General features: G+C 39.9%; 1 protein-coding gene across 1 annotated transcript; it reads right to left on the minus strand.

The window, feature by feature from the left end:
* Positions 1-4,925: 4,925 nt before the first annotated feature.
* Positions 4,926-23,792, minus strand: SLC22A7 (solute carrier family 22 member 7; the record flags this gene model as incomplete). Its single annotated transcript, XM_081312839.1, has 10 exons — positions 4,926-5,515; positions 6,330-6,536; positions 7,441-7,549; positions 9,064-9,278; positions 9,374-9,489; positions 10,851-10,974; positions 17,952-18,120; positions 18,919-19,073; positions 20,727-20,830; positions 23,418-23,792. 10 exons carry the CDS (start codon positions 23,790-23,792, stop codon positions 5,449-5,451), a joined length of 1,641 nt encoding a protein of 546 aa, XP_081168965.1. The 3' UTR covers positions 4,926-5,448.

Consider the following 23,792-nt stretch of genomic DNA (forward strand, 5'->3'; position numbering starts at 1 on the left):
TCTTTGTTGCTCTTCTCTGTACTCTTTCTAGAGTCTCGACATCTTTTTTACATCGTGGTGACCAAAACTGGATGCAGTATTCCAGGTGTGGCCTTACCAAGGCATTGTAAAGTGGTATTAGTACTTCACTTGATCTTGATTCTATCTCTCTGTTAATGCAGCCTAGCACTGTGTTGGCTTTTTTGGCAGCTGCAGCACACTGCTGGCTCATATTTAAGTGATTGTCCACTAGGACTCCAAGATCTCTCTCACAGTTACTACTATCAAGCAAGGTACCACCTATACTATACCTGTGCATTTGATTTTTCCTGCCTAAATGTAGAACCTTACTTTTTTCACAATTGAATTTCATTTTGTTAGATAGTGCCCAGTGTTCGAGTCTGTCCAGATCCTCCTGTATCTTAAGCCTATCTTCTGGAGTATTGGCTATTCCTGCCAGCTTGGTGTCATCTGCAAATTTGATGAGTTCCCTGTCTATCCCCTCATCCAAATCGTTGATGAACATGTTGAAGAGCACTGGGCCCAGAACAGAGCCCTGGGGCACCCCACTACACACTTCCTTCCATGTAGATGCGGTTCCATTGAGGACCACACGCTGAGTACGTCCTGTCAGCCAGCTACGAATCCATCTGGTGGTGATGCTATCTAACCCACATTTTTCTATCTTATCAAGTAGTAGATTGTGATCTACTTTATCAAATGCCTTACTGAAGTCCAAGTAAATTATATCTACAGCATTCCTCTGGTCCACTAGTTTTGTCACTTGGTCAAAGAATGCAATAAGGTTTGTCTGGCATGATCTGTTTTTGACAAACCCATGTTGGCTTTTAGTGATAACTTTGTTCACATCAAGGTGTTCACTGATTTGTTGTTTGATTATCTTTTCCAGAATCTTCCCAGGTATTGAGGTCTAGTTTGGCTGTATTCTATTGCTTGTGCTTCCATAATGTTGAATTCCAATATTGCATGATCACTTCCCCCCAAGGTTCCTGTGGCTTTGACACTTTCTATCATTTCATCTCTGTTAGTGAGAATTAAATCCAATATGGCTAATCCCCTAGTTCCCTTCTCTACTTTTTGGGAGAGAAAGTTGTCTGCTAGGTTTGTCAGGAATCTGTTAGATCTTCCATTTGGTGCAGAATTTGTCTCCCAGTTGATATCAGGGTAATTAAAGTCCCCCATTACTATTGTGATGCACTTCCTACATACCTTAGTTAACTGACTAGCAAAAAGTTCATCTATTTCCTCTGCTTGGTTGGGCAGCCTATGGTATACACCTATGGCAATGTCATTTTTTCCCCTTCTATATTGACCCAAATACATTCAAGTTTACAGTTTTCATCATTGTTGTGCTCTATTTCTGTAGAGATAAAGTTATTTCTTATATATAGAGCAACTCCACCTCCTCTTTTGTTTAGTCTATTTCTTTTAAATAATTTAAATCCCTCTAGCTGTGTGTTCCATTTGTGGGTTTCGTCCCACCATGTTTCTGTAATGGCAACAATATCATATCTGCCCTCATTTACCTGAATTTCTAGTTCACCCTGCTTACTGTTCATACTCTGTGCATTGGTGTACACACATTTGAGTCCTTTATGACTGACCCTGTGTTTACTTGCTACATAACTTGTGTAATACTGGACCTCTCTTGATTGTAGTTTCTTCATATAATCAACAGTGGATTGTTTCTTTAAATAGGAATTTGTGATATCATAGGGAAGCAAGGGAATCCACCTACTCTATAACAATTCAGCACATGTACACATTTTCCCAGTCGTGTTTTAATATTCATTCAAATGTAGATTTTTGCTGCCCTCTGCTGGGTAGTACATGTGACGATCACAGCGAAGTGATTTATTATTAGCACTCTAAAAGATAACTGGGATTTCTTCTTAACTACTGTACAGCTAAGACTATAATGCTGCATATGATGCAGCATTTCCTCATTATAAGATTTGGTTTTCTCTTTTAAGTAAGCAGGGAGGCTGTGTCTAACATCATTAAAGGTAAAGGTAAAGGTTCCCCTGCACATGCGTGCTAGTCGTTTCCAACTCTAGGGGCCGTTTCAAAGCCGAAGAGCCAGCGCTTGTCTGAGGATGTCTCTGTAGTCATGTGGCTGGCATGACTAGACACCAAAGGCGCACGGAACGCTGTTACCTTCCCACCATAGTGGTCCCTATTTTTCTACTTGCATTTTTACGTGCTTTCGAACTGCTAGGTTGGCAGAAGCTGGGATGAGTAACAGGCGCTCACTCTGTTATGCAACACTTGGGATTCGACCCGCCAAACTGCCAACCTTCTGATCAACAAGCTCAGCGTCCTAACCCACTGAGCCACCGCGTCCCTCTAACATCCTTAATATAAGCAAATAGTTGTTACCTCTTACGAGTGGAAAATGAAAACATGCAGTTTAAAATGTTCAGGTTATAGAAAGCCACTTCAGCCAAGACTCTGGAGGTTCAGCAGAAACCAGTAGTCTCAACAGAAACACACAGCCTGAACCTCACAAATGGCTGTGCTTAGCTGGTTTAAGATGGCAAGAACTCAATATCGTAAATTCAGTCCAGGTTTTATACTCGCAGAAATAGGGCAAACAGTCTTCAAAGGAGACACAAGAGAAGAATTAGAAGACAAACTGAGTCAGGTTTCCAGGAAAAAGTCTTGGCAGCTGGCTGTAACAGAGTAATTGACAAGGCCATTATAGACTGATATATAGTATACATATTCACCAGAAAAATCTCCCAGTGTATTTCCCACCCAACTGGACGAATAGTATAACTTTCATTAGCATCAGTGAAAAATCCCAGGATCTGAGCCACTTCATATTCTACCTGGCCTTCAGCCAGCAGAAGAGGCAGTCACACTGCAGGCATATAAGCAGGGTGACAAGGAGGGTCAAAGACTAGTAAACATCAAAGGAATGTTAAGTGGAAGCACAATGAGGAGGAAAACAGTAACATGTAGGCCTCAGGGTTGACTTGATCTATAGGTTAATGGGATGAGGAACCTGGCATTTCAGGAATGCAGAAATAATGACAGGAAGACTTTCTAATCCTTTTTCTACAAGGTACCTCCTATCAATTACAGTCCGCGAAATATATTTGGATATAAAACTTCTCACAATATATAGACCTTCTTAGACTGCTCAAGTTGTTCCTTCAGGACATTTGGTACTTCTTGGTTCTGGTCTGCTGCTGGCACATAATTCAGTGGTGGAAAGAGGCAGCTCAACCATTGTTCTGATGTAGTATTTGTTTGCTCCATTTATCCATCAGTTGAGAACAAAATGAAATTCTCGGCAACTCTTTCCCATTCTGGGTATCATATGTGGTGAATCAGTTTCTCCCCCCATCTATAAATAAATTGCCAAAATTTCATGAGATACCACCTGAGAACATTTATATCATATGAGAATGCTGAAACTGAAGGAGGCATGTTATTTCTGCTGTCCAGTTTAATAAGAGAAAAGGTTAAAGCACATACCAATTCCAGAATATTCAAAATAGTCTTCTTCTCAAATATGTGTAAGTAATGGCATATTTGGTGATGTGTGTGTGTGTGTGTGTGTGTGTGTGTGTTTAAATGTAGCTAAAGAGATGTGGGAAGTTAGCCCCCTCTGTTCTCCATGCCTTTGTCTGATCAGCACTGCCTCTCCTGGAAGAATCCATAAATACTTTCAAAATCACTATATAAGAAATGCCTTATTTTTGACATGGGAAAAGACAAAAATGAAAATTTATATGAAAATACCAGGATGGATCTCAACAATAGAATCATTTGTGCACCCAAATTTAATCAACTATGAGAAACTTGTGACATACAAAGACATTCTGATGGGAAATTACAAACTGATGGGAAATTACAATACTGATGGGAAATTACAAACTAAACAAGAACGAGAAGAACAGAGCATTGAGCTATCATGCAAATGCAAATGAGATATGAAAAAGATGCTAAAACGTATGGTTTTTATAAATATCAAACAGTGTTTGACCAGATACTATTGTCATCAGATGAAAAACTGATTAAGAAACTCTATAAATTTTTATTAAACCTGAAGATGGAAGACGAACAAGTTAAAGAAACAATGATAACTTGGGTAAAAAAAATTTGGGCATAATGTACAATTAGAAAAATGGCAAAACCTGTGGGAAAGAAAGTACAAAATAACAAGGGCAGCTAATTATAAAGAAAACCTGTATAAAGTGTTTTATAGATGTATATATTTAATACTACATGTACTAAAAGCAGCGAGAATTGCATTTGCACAGTATTGGAAAAATGAAGAAACACCATCGGAAGAAGACACAATTAGGAAAATTCTGGATTGTGCAGAAATGGATAGGCTTACATTGAAAATGAAAGGGAAAGAGGGTACAGAATATTTCCAAACATGGGATAATTTGTATAAATGGCTGGAAAAATGGAGTAGAGAGTAGAAATGGAAGTTGCATTATTACTAATGTTAAATATGTGAACCCAGACAACATGTTGTTTATTAAGCACTAAAGACTTGTAACTATAAAAACTTAATAAAATATTTATAAAAAGAGAGAGAGAGAGAGATCCAGCATATGTTCTCTAAATGGCTGCTCCTGCAGAGGAAACCACAGGATAGTAGTTTTCTGTGGGTTTGAGTGCTGGGAGATCACAGGATCAGCCATCTAGCTGGCAACACTAAAAGACACTAAGTTAACAAATCTTATTTTTAATCACTTTTGGAAATTGCTCATTAACTACTTTTATGCTATTAGAGACCTTTGGAATGACACGTTGGAAAATGCTGGGTAACTCTGCCTTTAATCCTGAATGAAATAAAATTTTAATAATAAGCTTAAGAACATAAAGAATCTGAAATAAACAAGAAAATGCTGAATAGGTTTTTGATATTTATAAATGTACTCAGGGTCCAGATAAAACTGGAGTATTGAGTCTTTTACAATAAAATTTTGGAATTAATTAAACAAAACAAACAGGTTTTCCTGGGAAATAGATTCTGTTTTGGTTTTTAAAGGCATTTTGTGCAACATAATGGAGGATACTGGGTTTTTGCAAGCTTTAGCTGTCTGACTGACTACCTGTATTATATGGATGAATAATAAGGGAACACCCTACATAAGTTTATTGGACACTTGTTTTTATTTTTTTATTTTTTTATATTTATTATTTATTTTTATGACCCACATTCCCAAAGGCTCTGGTCTTCTTGGTGAAGTATGCATTGGATATTACTAAGTTTCCACTACTCCTGGAGAATGCCAGTTGGAAGAGATTTATGACAGCAAAGCATCTGATCTGGAGATTCAAGATCCACCAAGACTTTGCTTGCCTGCTAAGGAATCATACAAAAGAAAGCTCCATTATTCACTTTAATGTAGTGTAAAAATTAGTACCTTCAAGCAAATGTTGCTACTTCACTTCTTTCTACAGCTTTACTTACCTAACCATTCAGCGGGTCAATTGGAGCGGTGCGACTTCAGGTGCATCTCCATGAAGATGTTTCTTCCCTTCCGAGCTACAATTAAAGAAGGGAAGGGAGAAGACTGGTGCTGTTTGAAAATAAATTTGACTGAAGGAAAATAGAGTCCCAAAAAGTTTATCCTATAAGGAATATCCCAAAAGAAATCAGTTCTTGTTTTTCAGATACTTCTGATAGAACCAGACAGTGCATTATGAACATCTATACAGGCACCCAACACATTGTTATACTTTATCGGAAACTACTCATATTGTATAGTTTAGTCCAGTAAACTAGACAAAACTTTGGAATTTGGTGCCAGTAAATAATGCTCAGGATCTTAATTCTAATAGTAATATTTATTAGTATTATTAATATTAGATGCTGTTGGATGGACAAATGGAAAGTAATCCACATTTAGACCTTCACTAAAACATCTGATTCCTATCATCTCCAACACTTAACCGTTATGTTTAAGTTTAATAGACTTTAACTTTTTTAATCAATATGTGAACTCAAATGCTATTAAATTGTGCAATTATCTACTGGTTTGGGCACTTCTAGTTTTATGTGCAATTCTTAATCAAAGAATTTGACCCAAGCTGGGGAAGATGGAATATCAAAAGCAAATGCTAACAGATCTTGAAATTGGGGAAATTGTATAGAAGAATTTTACATCTTTCTGTGCATAAAACACATCTTATACAAATATGCTTATGACTTTTCAAATAAGCTCTTTTTTAAAAAAAATCATAACCTTTTTTTTAAAAAAAAATTATAAATGTATAACTCCATAAACTGATGGGAAGAAATTAAGCTCTGCTTTAAAAATGTGAAACTTTTTTAAATTCTTGGGAAATCCCATTCACACCTTGGTTTTTCAATGTCCTCTATTGTTTCTGGCAGGTGAATGCCTCTGGTCTCCGGGAGAAAGAAGGCTGATGAACCACACAGCACTGCCATGGCAAAAGATGCCACTTGGGGCAGAGGCTTCCATATGCTATCCAACAGGAAGACAAGCGGAGCCACAGATGCCCCTAGGCGGGCCATGAAGGAGCAGTATCCTTGTCCACTCTGTCTAGAAGCAAAGGCAGGAAGAAATCAAAAAGAGGTTGAAAGTTGAATTCAAAGGACACAAGCAAGCACCGATGCCTCCCAGGCATCATAAACAGCCGCATGCAAGCACCCTTTGCCTGCCACCACCACCACCCTGCCCTTCTCAGATCTTGCTCTTTTCCTGTCACCAATCACAGCCCCCCTCAGTCGCCCTTTGTTACCATCTGCCACCCGATTGGCTGATGTCTTCTTGTCTCGGGGAGGGAAACACCCAGGACAAAGGGTACCTGGGTGAATCGATTGGGCTGAAGGGTGAGCGGCGGAGGGCCAGGGGCACACTGGCCAGGGAGAATGACTCGGGAAGGGCCAGCAGAGGAGGAAAGTTGGCTGTAAATGGGCTGAGGCAAATGGCCCGAGGTGATGGGAGTCTAAAGGTCCTAGACCCAGGCTGGATGTGCTGATTTAAGTCAACATCTGCATCCCTCTGCTTATCTATTACAGTACAGGTTATAAGAGAAGCAATCTAACGAGCAGAATGTAAACACATCCTGATATTAAGAGACTTGATAATGTACTCAGTACAAATGCATGCACACAGTTGCTCATTGAAGTTTTTTATGCCATCATTAAGAAAAAACATGTGAATTCAATCATTAAGTAATTTCTGTTTCAGTTAAAAATAATAGATCTAAAAGAAAAAGAGTTTTAATTGATTAGGTGATCTTTTTGTTCAGCCCTGCAGTTTCAGGCCCCAAATGGCCTTGCATGATCTTAAATGCAGAAAAGCAAAACGTACTGGGGGGAAGTGGATGCACACACCAGAATCTAGGATTGTAGGAAATAGCAGCAACTCTTTTCAATCAGACCAAAATCTTCTTGATCCATCATGCAATCCATTATTCATCTCAAAAGGATCTCTTTCTTACCTAAGAATGGTGGGATAGAGTTCTGAAGTATACAAGAAGACTATAGTGAAGGCAGCTTCTGAAAATCCTTTGCCTATGATGGCAACCACTGAACGCAAAATCCCCTGAGCTGGGGTGAAAAATAGGGTACAGCTGAAATTGTGGGAAGCACCAGTTCATACTGAGTCATTACTACTGATCGTTAACTGACCCTAGCACTTGTTGCCTGATAAGACAGAAATGGGACCCAGCACTCTACAACAAATCTGGCAACTTTAAAACATACTGTATGGACTTCACCTCCTAAAACTGCTGGCTTAGTTGCCAAGCTTAAAAAAAACACTGTGCTACCATGTTCATCCTTTGGGAAGGGTTGTAGATATATAGACCAACCATTTGCTTGCTTCAGCACTTCAACAGCCCTTTCACACATTTAGAGCCTGAGGCTGGGAGGGTTGCCTTTGTTGTGTAGGCTGCATTTTCTAGACCAGAAAGCTGAGATGAAGTGAAAGATTTCACTCAAATAATCCTGACACAACTCAGCTCTGCAGTGAGCTGAGAACAAGTAAGAGAGGTTTTAAAGGTAAAGGTTCCCCCGCACATGCGTGCTAGTCGTTTCTGACTCTAGGGGCCGGTGCTCATCTCCGTTTCAAAGCCGAAGAGCCAGCGCTTGTCCAAGGACGTCTCCATGGTCATGTGGCCGGCATGACTAGACGCCAAAGGCGCATGGAACGCTGTTACCTTCCCATCGTAATGGTCCCTATTTTTCTACTTGCATTTTTACGTGCTTTTGAACTGCTAGGTTGGCAGAAGCTGGGACGAGTAACAGGCGCTCACTCTGCTATGCAGCACTCGGGATTCGACCCGCCAAACTGCCGCCCTTCTGATCGACAAGCTCAGCGTCCTAACTCACTGAGCCACCGCATCCCTTAAGAGAGGTTTTAATGCCTCCTATAAACCTACCCTGAAAGTCATTATTCTCACATGGATAATGTGTGGCAAGATATAAATTTTGCCACTAAAGGTATAGCATCAGAAATCTTTTAAAAAGCATTTTGTTTTCATTTAACATCTCACCAAAGTCACTCAAACCTGATCTGACCCAATAAGCTACAAAAGACTGAGTTTAAAGTGATGTGGATATTTCCTGTCAGTAAATGTGAAATAAATCACTTTTTCAAAATCTACTAATTCTATTTGATTAAGAATTGCCTGAGATAAATATGCAAATACAAATAGTTAAGATTACTTCTTACATCCAGTTTGAATAAATATTTATCTAAATTTGAGGGGTTTTGTCTAGCTACATTAACAGAGCGTGAGCAGTTTATAAAGCTAAAATAAAAATCAGAAATAAATGGCTAAATTAAACACCTGACTACTCTTCCCTTTGCTCTCTTAAATAAAAAATTGGGGGAATTAATTTCAGTAACATTTACTTAATCACCCCTGCTGGAGCGACCAGTCCTCAGATATGTGAGATAAATCCGTATTTCTCAACAGGGGAATTCTGAGAATTAATGTGCATGCTAAGTTTGAGAAATGGGAGGAAGGGAGGGAGGGAGAAGGGAGGGAGGGAGAGAGAGAGGAAGAGGAAGAGAGAGACAGAAACAGAGATGAAACAATCTAACTAAAACTACTTACATGTTGGGACAATAAGATTGATTCCTATAAATAACCCACTTAGGATGAGGGCCCAGGCTTGGCTTTTCCTTCGTCCAACTCGATTTACCATAACAAAAACAAGGAGCTTGGCAGGAACTTCAATAAACCCAAAGACAAACTGGGTCATATACATTCCCAGGCCAAAACCAGTGATGTTCATGCTCATGATATAATAGGAAAAAGCTGCTCCAAACCTGAAGTGGCGAGATGAAGAGATGCATAAAGATACCCCAGAATTAGGTCCCAGCAGGACAAAAATGTCCAAGAGAACTCGGAAAGTGTGTCTCACCATACAACTCCCAAACAAAAGGAAATTCTTCTCAGCTTTGGTGTTCGGAAAAGACTGATATAGGAATAGTTCCCATCTGATTTCTGGCTTATCACTGCTGCAGTTTTGAGTAAGCTCTGAAGAAGGGAAGTTGGTTTTTAGAGCAGCCACTTATGCATTGCAAGAAATAAGAAGAGAAATGTATTATCAAAAACACACTAAATCAGCATTTGCTAAATCTACTTATTTGAACCAAGTAGTTTCAAATATACATGGAAATATAATACATCGTCCAAATGGAGAAGATTATGTGTGCTTGCACAATCTGCTGTCCACGGGTGGACTACTGATTGCCCTCTTTAATACGTGCAGTCTCCCTTCTATTCTTTTCTCTTTAAACCAAATTTGAACTCTTCAAATGAAGGACCCACATCAATAGAAGATTGACTGCCATAAGGGGAAAGCACACTCCTGCCGTTGGTCTCATGTTTTCCAGTTTTTTAACTTGGGGAAATTGTGTGAATTGGGCTTAGGATGTTTGGGATCACGCAAGAATGCAAAATCAAAATCAAAGACATATTATGACTTAGCATGAGGTATGAAGCCAGACCCAGAGATAGAATGGGATTCTGTCTCCTTCAGGCATTGCCAGGAAACTGGTCTCAGGTCACCTCAAGGCAAAATGACGGCTAACCAATTGGGAAAGTGGTCCTGTACAGTGTAGGTCAGGGGTAGGCAACCTTGGCTCTTTTATGACTCGTGGACTTCAACTCCCAGATTTCCTGAGCCAGCTCAGGAATTCTGGGAGTTGAAGTCCATGAGTCATAAAAGAGCCAAGGTTGCCTACCCCTGGTGTAGGTTATTTAAATGTATTGAGAAAGGACATAATGATATGAGCCCCCTTTTCCCTTGTTAAAAGTTGACAGTATTAGGGAACTAAAGGTCTTGAATATAAGATAAAATGTGACTAGCTCATTCTGCCTTGTGTACCCAAGGTCTGCCTGAACCCAGTCTGCCTCTTGTTGGTGCCATTTTCATGTAAGGATGGGAGAAAGATTTATTTAGTTTGCATCAGATCTGGGTTATTACTCAAAATTAACATCTCTCTAAATAGTGTAGTGCAGTTTGCCACTCCAAAAACAACATACATTAGATAAAAACTTTCATAAACATAGAAACAAATTGTTTGGGAAAACTGCGCACGTGAGGGAAAAAAGCTTTTGCTCGGAGAAACATATACAAAAGTACACATAATTTTAAATGCAACCTTATTAAAAATAAGGTAAATTTACTAATAGGCAAACCCAAATGGCATGGAGAATGAAAAAAAGGGGGGGGGGAATCCAAACTGAATAAATTTGCAAAAATAAGAAATGGAGAGCCTGTGATTCATTTGTCCACCCTATCTTCACAGCAGTTGGGGGAATGAGGAGGGCATGGAGAGCAGAGAAAATCAGTTTCATCTCTTGAGTTTTTAGGTACTGATGTCTTGACATACCTCAGTATTTATTTTGTCAGCAAATTCCTTCCTTCTGTTCATTCTGGCACATCTATTTAAATGTCTGTGAGCTTCTTTCAGCTTCCCTTTAATTAACAACCACCTGGCAGATTCTGAGAGCCACCTATTAAAGAGAAGGGTGAAAAAAGATCATGTTCTCTGCCTATAACCTGTAGCTCAATGTACTGGCTGGGGAATTCTGGGAGTTGAAATCCACACATCTTAAAGTTGCCAAGTTCGAAAAAAACTGCTCCAGCTAAAACTCCTCAAGATGTATGGCTATGAATACGATGGGCTGACCAAAGTATTCAGTTACATACATTGCCTTGTTGTAATCATGGCGATTTTATCAAAGCTTCCCATAAATCTGAAAATGTGCATGCAGCATGTTTGCTTGCTCATCTAAAACATATCTTTATTAAAGCAGGGGTCCTCAACCCCCGGGCTATGGCCTGTTTGAAACCAGACCACAGGAGAGATGAGCAAGGGTGCTTGCATACGTGAAGCTCCACTCGCATGAGCGATGGACAAGCTCGTGTGAATGGAGCTTCGTGCACAAGCACAAGCACCCTCCTCTCAAGCCGCCCTCTACTTGCATGAATGGCGTTTCACATGTGAGCACAAGGACCCTCCACTCGTAAGCGAAGTTCCATTTGCGTGAGTGGAGGGAGCCCACGCCTGCCACTCACACAAATGAAGCGTTGCATGCACATGTGTGCCTACCATTCAAACACACACACACACCTGCACCGACTGGGCCCCCAAGCTGGAAAGGTTGGGAACTGCTGTCCTAAAGAACCTTGCTTCTAAAGTCACGTTTGTGAGCACATGCTATTTGCAGATGTACACAGGTTTCTTCTGGCTTATTTAAAATAATAGAAGCATCCTGCACTTTATAGATAGAGAGATTCATGGAGTCGTAGGTTGGCAGGGACATTGAAGATCTTCTAGTTTAATCCCCTGCCCAACTCAGGCCATGTCAGATTGCTCAACATTTGCTTGAAAACCTTCAGTAATGGAGCATCCATAGATCCAATAGGCAGGCTGTTCTTCTACTTGATAGCTTCTATAATCAGGAAAATCCTGATTTCAAGTTTGGATGACCTGTAAATTTTCCACTGACTGGTTCTCGTCCTACCCTCAGTCATTAATGAGAATAAATCCATGCCTTCTTCCCTGTGGCAGCTTTTCAAATATTGGAAAACAATTATTATATCTCCTTCCTACATTTGTTGGTCTTTCTCTCCATTTTTTCCAGTTCCTCGCCATTCTTCTTGTGTTATGGTAACCAAAACCAGATACAGTATTCTAGGTGGAGTCTGAGCCGTGTAGCACAGAGGGGAACAATCTCTTGCTGTGATGTTAACATTCTACCTCTATTGATGCAGCTCAAGATTGCATTGACTCTTCACGGCTGATTCATCCTTAATCCTACCAGAACACTCAGATCTGTCTCGGAAAGGCTACTGTTTTCAAGTAGGAGAAGAGATCAAGGATGGGTGATTAATGGCAATGATTTTTTAATGCTCAAACTTACCCTCCACTACATTAATAGCAATGCAGTAGAAAATGGGGGGAAAAACATGTTTGTGGAATATGTCCACTACTCTTGCATTCTGCCATTCTTGTTGAAACTTTAGCTTTCAAGGCCACTGTATTACAAATTACTATTGTTATTGCTGTTTTTTGGAGCAATGGTCTCTGTATCTAATTAGACTGAAACCCCTAGCACTTTAAGGCAATTAGGGGTACCTTCAGGATCTAACAAAATCTGCCCTGTCTTATGCAGTTTCTACCAGGAGGGTTTCAACTAACATGAATAGGGAAGAACCTATTCAACCAAGGAACAGGCCTTAACAATATGCCTTGTCTGTAACTGACTCCATACATGGAATATTTTGTTTTCCATGATCTCCAAAACTCAGAACTTCCTACCCTCTGCAGGGTAGTGTTAGAGTGTTGAACCAGGAGAGGGCCAGGCATTAGTCCACCCTTTGCCATGGAAGCTCATTGGGCGTCATTGAACCAGTCACTTACTCCCAGCCTAACCAATTTCACAGGACAGCTGTTGGAAGAAAAAAAAGTCTTATGCCACATTTAGATACAAATGCATACCAAATGAAAATGCTACAATTATTGTTAGCCTTTTACAAGTAGCTTAAAACTTGGTTGTTCCTCAAAATATTTAGAACTTACTGGTTTGCAGATTGCTTAGTAGGTAGTTTTGATATTGTGTGCTCCTGGCTTTTTTGCATGCATGTTTCCTTATTTTTTGTAAACCACCCAAAGTCATGTAGAAATGAGAAGTGTAGTATATTCTATAGTTAATAAATGAATACAGATTCAGGCTTCTTCCTGTCTGTTCTTATAGGCTAGAAAATCTGACTGCATCAGTGTCTACTTCTGAGCACCATCTCAGTTAAAGAATAGAGGAAAAGAAGATGTTGTTTATTTCAGGGCCTTTGACCTGAACTTTGAAGCAGGATAATGTTAATCTTAATTTGTTACTGATCCAAAAGCATTAAATATGTAAACATATCTGAATATTTGGATATATTAAAGGGATGGATATGTAAATTCCAATCATAGACGTCTAAAAGACTTCAGAAAAGAAAATGTTCTTCTTACTTGCATGAGCAATGCCTAATTCTATATATATATATATATATATATATATATATATATATGTAGATCTAGAGTCTCGGGTTTCTTCCCGCGTTCCTTTCATCTTCAGAAAGTTGTGGCGACGTTTCGACGAAATCCCATCCGTCATCATCAGGCCGGAGTGTTCCTCCTGCTGCTTCCAGGAGCAATGCGTGGTCTGGCTGTTCCTTTCCTTCCAACTGCCGGTGGGGCTGTGTTCTGACTGGGTGGAGGCGTGGCTGCTTTCTGATTGGGTGGGGGTGTCCTCCGATTGGGTGGAGGCGTGGTTGTCTTCTGATTGAGTGGAGGCGTGGCTGTCTTCTGATTGGGTGGATGCGTGGTTGTCTTCTGATTGGTTGGAGGCGTGGCTGTCTTCTGATTGGGTGGGGTGTGTTCTGAATGGGTGGGGTTTTTTGTTGTGTTGTAATATCCTGAGTGTTGTGATTTGGTGTCCTGAGGAGTGGGCTGTGTAGTGGCCTCCAGAGCTTTGGTTTGGCTCCGAGTTCGAGGACCTGCTATGTATCTCTGGTATGGGTCAGTCAGGTTCGTGTGTGCGTTCTTCTGCTTGGGTGATGGCACTTTTGCTTGACTTGTTCTGTCTTCTGTGTGGGGGAGTTTTTGTTCTGGGTGTGGATGAGTCTTGCTGGGGCTGGTGGCATTTGGGGTTGTTTGTTGGTTTTTTAAATCCTTGTTTGCTGAAATTCGTTTCTCTATCAATGCTGGTTTCCAAATGTCATGTAGGCGGGAGGTGTCGTCTCGCTTGTTCATACTGTCTGGGTGTTTTTCTATTTCAATGGCTTCTCTGATTATTCTGCTATTGAGATGTTCTATTTTGGCGATTGTTTTTGTACCTTCAAAATTGATGTTGTGTCCCGTAGTGTTTATGTGTTGTACTAGTGAAGATGTGTGATCTTTCTTCTGTACTGAGTTCTTATGTTCTTCTACACGTACCTCTATTCTTCTGTTAGTCTGTCCGATGTATGTTGCTGGACAGGAGGCGCATGGGATTTGGTATATGCCCTGGTTTTCCAGTTCTATTTTGTCTTTGGGATTTCTCAGGATGGTTGATATCTTTCTGTCAGTGTTAAATGCGGTTTTGATGTTATGTTTGCGTAGTACTTTACTGATTTTGTCGGTTGTTCCTTTTATGTAGGGCAAGATGGCTCGTCCGTTGTTCTGTTCTTCTTCTTGGATGTTTTTCTGTTTCGGAGTCCCCTGCTGAATCATATTGGTGATTTTGTTTTTTTGGAACTTGTTTGCTGTCAATATGTCTGTCAGGGTGTGTAGTTCTGTTTGTATATGTGTTTTATCTGCAAGGCGTCTGGTTCTTGTTATTAGTGTTTTGGCTACTGAATTTATTTGTGCTGGGTGATGATGTGATTGCGCATTGAGGTAACGGTTGGTGTGCGTTTTCTTTCGGTAGACTGTGTGTCCTAGGGTGCCGTTTTGTTTTTTGTATATAAGTACATCCAGGAAAGGTAACTGGTTGTTTGTTTCAATCTCCATGGTGAATTTTATTTTGGGATGTAGGCTGTTCAGGTGTGTTAGGAAGTTTTCTAGCTCCTTTCTTCCGTGGGGCCAGATCACGAAGGTGTCATCCACATATCTGAGCCACAGTTTTGGTTTGTTTGTAGTCTTTTCCAGAGCGTTAGTTTCAAATTCTTCCATGAAAAGGTTGGCGATAACTGGTGATAGAGGGGATCCCATTGGTGCGCCTTCTATTTGTTTGTATCTCTGGCCTCTGTGTATGAAGTATGTGTTTGATAAGCAGTGTTCTGCTACTTCATACACAGAGGCCAGAGATACAAACAAATAGAAGGCGCACCAATGGGATCCCCTCTATCACCAGTTATCGCCAACCTTTTCATGGAAGAATTTGAAACTAACGCTCTGGAAAAGACTACAAACAAACCAAAACTGTGGCTCAGATATGTGGATGACACCTTCGTGATCTGGCCCCACGGAAGAAAGGAGCTAGAAAACTTCCTAACACACCTGAACAGCCTACATCCCAAAATAAAATTCACCATGGAGATTGAAACAAACAACCAGTTACCTTTCCTGGATGTACTTATATACAAAAAACAAAACGGCACCCTAGGACACACAGTCTACCGAAAGAAAACGCACACCAACCGTTACCTCAATGCGCAATCACATCATCACCCAGCACAAATAAATTCAGTAGCCAAAACACTAATAACAAGAACCAGACGCCTTGCAGATAAAACACATATACAAACAGAACTACACACCCTGACAGACATATTGACAGCAAACAAGTTCCAAAAAAACAAAATCACCAATATGATTCAGCAGGGGACTCCGAAACAGAAAAACATCCAAGAAGAAGAACAGAACAACGGACGAGCCATCTTGCCCTACATAAAAGGAACAACCGACAAAATCAGTAAAGTACTACGCAAACATAACATCAAAACCGCATTTAACACTGACAGAAAGATATCAACCATCCTGAGAAATCCCAAAGACAAAATAGAACTGGAAAACCAGGGCATATACCAAATCCCATGCGCCTCCTGTCCAGCAACATACATCGGACAGACTAACAGAAGAATAGAGGTACGTGTAGAAGAACATAAGAACTCAGTACAGAAGAAAGATCACACATCTTCACTAGTACAACACATAAACACTACGGGACACAACATCAATTTTGAAGGTACAAAAACAATCGCCAAAATAGAACATCTCAATAGCAGAATAATCAGAGAAGCCATTGAAATAGAAAAACACCCAGACAGTATGAACAAGCGAGACGACACCTCCCGCCTACATGACATTTGGAAACCAGCATTGATAGAGAAACGAATTTCAGCAAACAAGGATTTAAAAAACCAACAAACAACCCCAAATGCCACCAGCCCCAGCAAGACTCATCCACACCCAGAACAAAAACTCCCCCACACAGAAGACAGAACAAGTCAAGCAAAAGTGCCATCACCCAAGCAGAAGAACGCACACACGAACCTGACTGACCCATACCAGAGATACATAGCAGGTCCTCGAACTCGGAGCCAAACCAAAGCTCTGGAGGCCACTACACAGCCCACTCCTCAGGACACCAAATCACAACACTCAGGATATTACAACACAACAAAAAACCCCACCCATTCAGAACACACCCCACCCAATCAGAAGACAGCCACGCCTCCAACCAATCAGAAGACAACCACGCATCCACCCAATCAGAAGACAGCCACGCCTCCACTCAATCAGAAGACAACCACGCCTCCACCCAATCGGAGGACACCCCCACCCAATCAGAAAGCAGCCACGCCTCCACCCAGTCAGAACACAGCCCCACCGGCAGTTGGAAGGAAAGGAACAGCCAGACCACGCATTGCTCCTGGAAGCAGCAGGAGGAACACTCCGGCCTGATGATGACGGATGGGATTTCGTCGAAACGTCGCCACAACTTTCTGAAGATGAAAGGAACGCGGGAAGAAACCCGAGACTCTAGATCTACACATACAGACACCCGCGAGAATCTACGAAAACATATATATATATATATATATATATATATATATATATATATATGTGTGTGTGTGTGTGTGTGTGTGTGTGTGTGTGTGTGTGTGTGTGTGTATGTATATATATGTATATGTATGTATGTATATATATGTGTGTGTATATATATATATGTATGTATGTATGTATGTATGTATATATATATATATGTATGTGTGTGTGTGTTTGTGTGTGTGTGTGTATACACACACACACACACACACACACATACACACTATCTGGGTACATTTTTTACTCAATGTTGCATCTTAACATCTTCAATATAAATCTGTTGAATACTACACAATCCAAGCAATGCCTAATTCTTGTTCAACCAGATGATTTTTTTATTCTTGGTGAACCATTACTGTGTTATCATTTAGAAATGCCAAACACTGGGTCATTAGCACTTGAGACAAGCTGCTAGATCACTCATTTCAGTTTATAGCAAACGTGTTAGGCACAAATTAACATTTTTCTCTTAATATTTTGATTTTGGGGCTTTTCCAGATTGCAAGCCATGAGCCAAAGTTGGGAAGTCCCTGTAATGTACTTTGCTCTGACTTTTTGTGGAAGGTTTTTCTAGAGAGAAGCACCCATTTCTTGGTCTTTTAACAACCTAGACATGAAAATGGGTAGAGTTTCAATTTCATCATCTTGACTTTTTGTCCATGCCCTGAACACATCCTTGATGCTGCCCCTTTCTTAGAAACAAAGTTGCTTCTGATTAGCTGCCTGCAACTTTGAGTTTCCAAAGACCCACCAGTAAAAGCACTATGAATCCTTTCACCACCATTCAAATACCCCAAATCTTAGTCGCCCTGGTGTAGGACCTGGCCTAAAGTCAAGGCAAAACAATTTTTTCCTTTGCTAGTTTAACCTGATTTTGCAAAGGGGTTTTTGAGAAATAACATTCTTACCCACCACATAGAGATGATGCCGACTATAAACGGAAGAGAGGTGGTGAGAAGCAGCCAGTGCCAATCCCGCACCAAATAGGCAATCAGAGCAAGAAACATATTTCCAAAACTCCAGAAGAGACTGGTTATAACCCCTGACATGGTGCGATGTTCTATATCCACCCATTCCATGCCTAGAAGATAGAAAAAGTGCTCAATAGGCCCATCTGTGCAGAGGTCTCCCTTTTATTGGAAGAGGAGGACAGAACTGGATATTGCAGCACAGAGGATGCATTTTTATAGCCCTTAATCTTAGCCTTTGATTCTCCAGAACTGAGATATAATTTGCCTTCTCAGATGTGCAGCTTTCTTGATCAGCTTGCTTTTATCTCTTGTATTCCTGTCTTGATGGTTGTTTTCATTGCTGTTTGTCTTGTACGGTAATTTGATTTCAGATTTTGTTTTAAATCAAGAATTGCAAACTTTTAGGGCCAGTGAGTACATTTGAAACACACACTTTTTTAAAAAAAATTCCAATTATTAAGAAAACCCTCAGTCTCATCATCTTTCCCTGAGAAAAATCAAAATTGCAAAATTGGGACTCACGCTGAAAGGATCTGGAGCCCTTGTGTATTTGCTCAGCTTAGACTGTGTTTCTCAGTCTTGCAACTGAGGACTGCATCAGACTGTTTTTCATTTATAGATTTCAGTTTGTAAGGATACCATATATCTGCAGGGCATGGTAAGGGAAAGCTATCAAAGCTCCACTTATTTTTTATGTGCAATCTTAGCCACCATCTTGCTTTTTTGACCATATGCTGCAGACACCTCTGTTCCATAATTACATAAAATACACTTGGCCCTTTCCTTTTTCCACAAGAAGCATGCAGATAAAGTGTATTTTTCATACCCATGAATTCCTTTGCACAATGGATTCCTATTTATCCATAGCTACTTTTTGAAGGCCCACCTTGGCCTTCTTTTTGGCTTACCGAGAGGTATCACAATGATGGAGAGTCCACAGATAAACATTCCTGTCAGAGTCCGTGTCACTACAAACATACTGTAGGAAACTGAGGCAGAGCTCATTATCCCAAAGATGAGGGTGCCCAAGTAGGACACTAGAAGCATTCTCTTCCGACCAAACCTGAGACACCACAGAAAGAAACATTATTGTTGTGATCAAGGAGGCAACTTGCCAGTCATCTCCAGATTCCTACCAAAGGTCATGAGAGTTGCAAATTGCCCTTTTAGAGAAATTGGCTAATAGTTCACTTTTTATCCAAGCAAGTAAAGAGTTTCTCAGGGAACAGAATCAGCACTTGACAAAAAATCTTCGTGTAATAATAATCTTTATCGTGGCAAAAAAAAAGCAAGACCTTGTACTTTAAACAAATCTGTTTTCGCCTGCCTAAGAACAAAAAATAGAGCACAGAAATTATTTTGGAGCAGTTACTAGGTTCCTGTAAAGTATGTACACAAATGGAAATAGATGCATTACATATGAATAAATGATAATAAATACATGTGGAAGGGTATTACCCATTTAATTTTTTCTTGACTTATTTTGTATTTACTATGCCATTACATCTATGCTAGTCTTTTCATGCAACCTAATTGGTTCTTCATAGTTAAGGACAAATAGGAGTTTGTTTCCTGATGTAAAATTGGAAGCTAGAGTCTTCATGCTTCCCCCCTCCCATAAAACTATAGGATAAAATGTCAAGCACATGTCAAGAGACAGGATGTACCCAGATGTGCTTTCTGTGGACATAAAAATCATTCAAAACTATAACATTTTTTACTCTGGGGAAGTATGTTTTGGACCGTTGCTTACAAAAGGATAATATGATTATCCTTTGTGTTGGTCTTGATGCCTGGTGGTTTGTGAGTCTAGGACAACTCGCCACAGCCAACTCACCGCAGCCAACTCACCATAGTCAACCCTACACAGAACAACTCACCGTGGGCAAGAGCTACACTAATATGGAAGAAATGGTGGAATAGAATCACTCAAGAAAGGATACAAAAGGAGGGACAAAATGAAATGTGAATCACTAAAATTAAAACATTTCCTGTCTATTGAAAAAATGTCCACCTGATCATTTGCCTTACAAAGGGCCCCCATATTAGCACTTAGGCTGCAAAGCTCTAACAAGGTGGCAGCAAAGATGTAACAAAATACCAATACTTCGCTGCTATCGAGTGTCCATGGAGATTCTCAGTCATCCAGGTCATGATTGACCCAAAGGTGCTTTTTCAAGAGGCAACTGGACTTTCTTGTTTTTTCTTTGAAGATATTTCGCTTCTCCTCCAAGAAGAAGCAAAGGTGCTAAAGAAGTTTCTTGGGTGAGAAGTGAAACGTCTTCAAAGAAAAAGCAAGAAAGCAGAGCTGAAGAAGCTGGATGAGAAGGAAAACTCTTTTCCCCCCCCCAAAAAAAGTCCAGTTGCCTCTTGAAAAACACCTAGTGGTTGTCTAGAGTTTTACACCCTACGTTTGGTAATGTTATTTATAGGTTTTAGCAATAATATTGTTAATTTATTTTATTTAGAGTAAATCATTTTAAAGTAAATAAGATTTTAATCTATCTAGTATGGGGTTGCAAGTAGGGAATTTTGCAAATCTTTTCTAAAGTTGGGCTGAAAATTGAAAGAGCTGTGTTTTCACTCAGAAATTATGTGTGGGGATCTAGGGGGTTGGATTCTCACATAGATGCAATTTTTATTGCCTGCACATGAACTATTGCAACATCTAGATAAAATATCTAGATAAAATAATGGAAGAATGAAGCCAAATTACCTATCAGAGAGGTCTCCAAAGATCACAGCACCGAACATCACCCCGAAGAAGAAGTAGGTAGCAGTTGCTTGGTTCAAGCTTTTGTGCTCACAGACCAAATCCCACTGGAAAATAGGCATTCATTTAATGATTTCCTTTTTTAGTAGCCCAGTAAGTTTCATGTTCATGATAGATACAGAAGATTAAAATATTTTTAATTTATGTATTCCAACTATGGATTGGATCCTAAGGTACCATTCTGGTGGTTGATGTTATTATGCCCTAATGAAATCCAAATATCATCAGGGCTGACCCTACCATTAGCCAAAGTGAATGGAAGTTGTTAGGGAACAGTAAAAAATGGAGTTTGTAGGAGACAGCAACATACAGTCCAGACTTTCCTGCATCCCTAAAGTAAACTGCTGCCTTCAGATGTGGAAGATGCTGCTCCATAGTCTGCGGTGAAGAAATATTCAGTGTTAGTTAAATATTCGACTACTGTAGCTTTTCTACATAGAATGAGAAGAAGGCACCATGTTCTTGGGCTACCCCTGCATTCACCTTGATAACTGCTAAACGCTAATCCCTCCTTATAGTTGCACAAGTGGGAGTGCAGGGAAGATCCCTGTATAGCAGTACTGTGCTAAAATAATTTTAAATCAAGGCATTGTCAAAAATTCACAACTAACAGAATATACAAAGCAACTTTTATTGAAATCACCACATTTTATTGGAGATTAAATTAGCAGTTTAGATCCAAATTTGGTTGGTAGAATAGTCAGGAAGCCTACTTTCCTTCCACATGTTAAACCAAGGTGCTGACCCTTCTTTAACTATTATCCAAACACCATAACATTCATTCAAATTAATAATAATATAATAATCTAATACTCTTGATTTTTAGCATGAGGGGAGGGGAGGCACTCAGCCTATTTTTAAAGTTGAGTGAATTTATTTTCCATAAAACTTTTGAGTTGCATCAGATAATTTTCTAGGAAGGAAGTTTGCTATGCAATGATAAATCATTAACTCTCTAATACTTAAAGGACTTAACTGAAGTGTTGAGTAAATCAGGCATTTAACCTGCTAGGCAGTATAAGTGTTAATAATGTTTAAGATGGGCACCCAATTAAGTCCACTAGAGATCCATGGAGAATAGATTCCTCAAAGAGTGTGATTATATCCACTAACCCTGCCCTTAAGTTGCTGGTGGTACAGAGATGCTAGCAGGGGAAACCTATTGTAGACACACTGTGCTGATCAACTTCCTTGGAGCACCTGTTTGGTCACCGTGAGAAACAGAATGCTAGACTAAATCAACCATTGCTCTCAATCAACAAATCGCATGTTTCATTTTTTGGCAGGCATCTTTCTAATTATGGGATTGAAACCAATAGAGCATTTCAAATTCTTGCTGCTTCAATGGAAATGGGTGTCTGACAGATCAACAGGAAAAGGGGAACACAATAGAATAAACTGGAGATAACAGGCGGAGAAGAGCAGCAAGAAATTTACTATCTCAGAATGTCATGGAAGAATTAATGTTTACTACAAACAAAGAACAAATATTGTATACACTATATAGAAAGGTTTTCATGCCCATCCCCCAAACCGTTGCTAGATCTCAGAATAAATTGGCTGTGTTCTTGTGACAAACTAAAATCATAATTGACATATGGTCTACTGAATTAATCTAATTTTCTGGGCTCACAATGCACTGCCATAAATCACCTTCAATGATGTACATGCATTAGAAGATTGGGACATACACAAGAGCTGGTTTCATGTTAAAATTGTTGACTCCTTTATGGTCTTGTGTGTCATGTGAACAGAGTCATTAAGTCATTTGTCAAAAGAGAAAGATTTTCAGTGAACACAAAGGAAACATATCCCTTCACCCCACCTCAAACATATACAGGCACTCAAAATTTTCTGGGAACAATATCATATCATAACAGCACATTCTCTTAAGGGCTTGTTGCCCCAAGAACATGACCAGCCTATTAAAAGGACCCAAACTGCAATGGTAGGTATGCTAGGAAAAATATGTACAAAAATTCTATGTATTAGGTGAAAAGGCACATATGCATATGCATGATTTTTTTCAGAAACCGAGGTTAAATCATGACAAAGATTGCTGAAATGAGAAACCAAGCAAGAGTGAACATGGTATATTCCCTATGCATGATAGTTACATCCAGGGCTTTTTTTCTCATAGAACGCTCAGAACGGAGTTCCGGCACCTTTTTTGGATGGAACCTTGTAGGGTAGGAAAGGCGGGTTGTATGACATGTGTGAGTTCCGGCACCTTTTTCTTATACAAAAAAAGCACTGGTTACATCTTCCAGAAGCCACATGATTGGAATAGCATCTTCTGGCAAATAGACAAAATCAGACAGGACTCTTAAGTACCTAACAATTTCAGTCAAGTAAATTAACAGAGAGATGAGAGAGAATGACTATGTTTAGTTCAGTCTTGCATATTCAGCTAGAAATAAGAATTAAATGAATAAGAAATTCCAATATAAGATTGCACAGGTGATTATCTAAGAAGAATACATGCATTCCCCACATAAACTGTCCTAATGAAAGATTTTGGAAAACGAGAAAAGAGGAATAACATAACAACCATTTTTTTTCTCATGCCTTAATATTTCGTTCTCCTTTTTTATGATAGGCTTTCAGATAATCAAAACTAATTTGAAGTTTTACCTGAGTGGCTATAGTGGAAATGAATTGGGACTGATCATAGATCCATCCATACTGGCAGCTCTGCACAGATACATTGGTCAATTCAAGGGAGGAGTTAAGCAGGAGGTGAAACTGAGGTTCAGAAAACATCTCACAGGAGCTGAAGGCTCCATTGAAATCCCTTGGAAGGTTGATGAGCAGCACCTCTTCTTCAGTAAGATTGGCAAATTGTTGCTGATGTGGGATGGCACAGTGATGTCCTGGGGTGGCTGCTAGGAAGTTATGCAGCAGGAAATGCAAGGGGAGGAAGAATCTTGGAAGGCAGAGCAGAAGCAGTGTTAAGATCTGGAATCGCCCAAAGCCTCCAACTTCCCTCAGAAGCTCTTCAAAGTCCAT

This window comes from Vipera berus, assembly GCF_964194415.1.
Source record: "Vipera berus genome assembly, chromosome: 1".
Lineage (NCBI taxonomy): Eukaryota > Metazoa > Chordata > Lepidosauria > Squamata > Viperidae > Vipera > Vipera berus.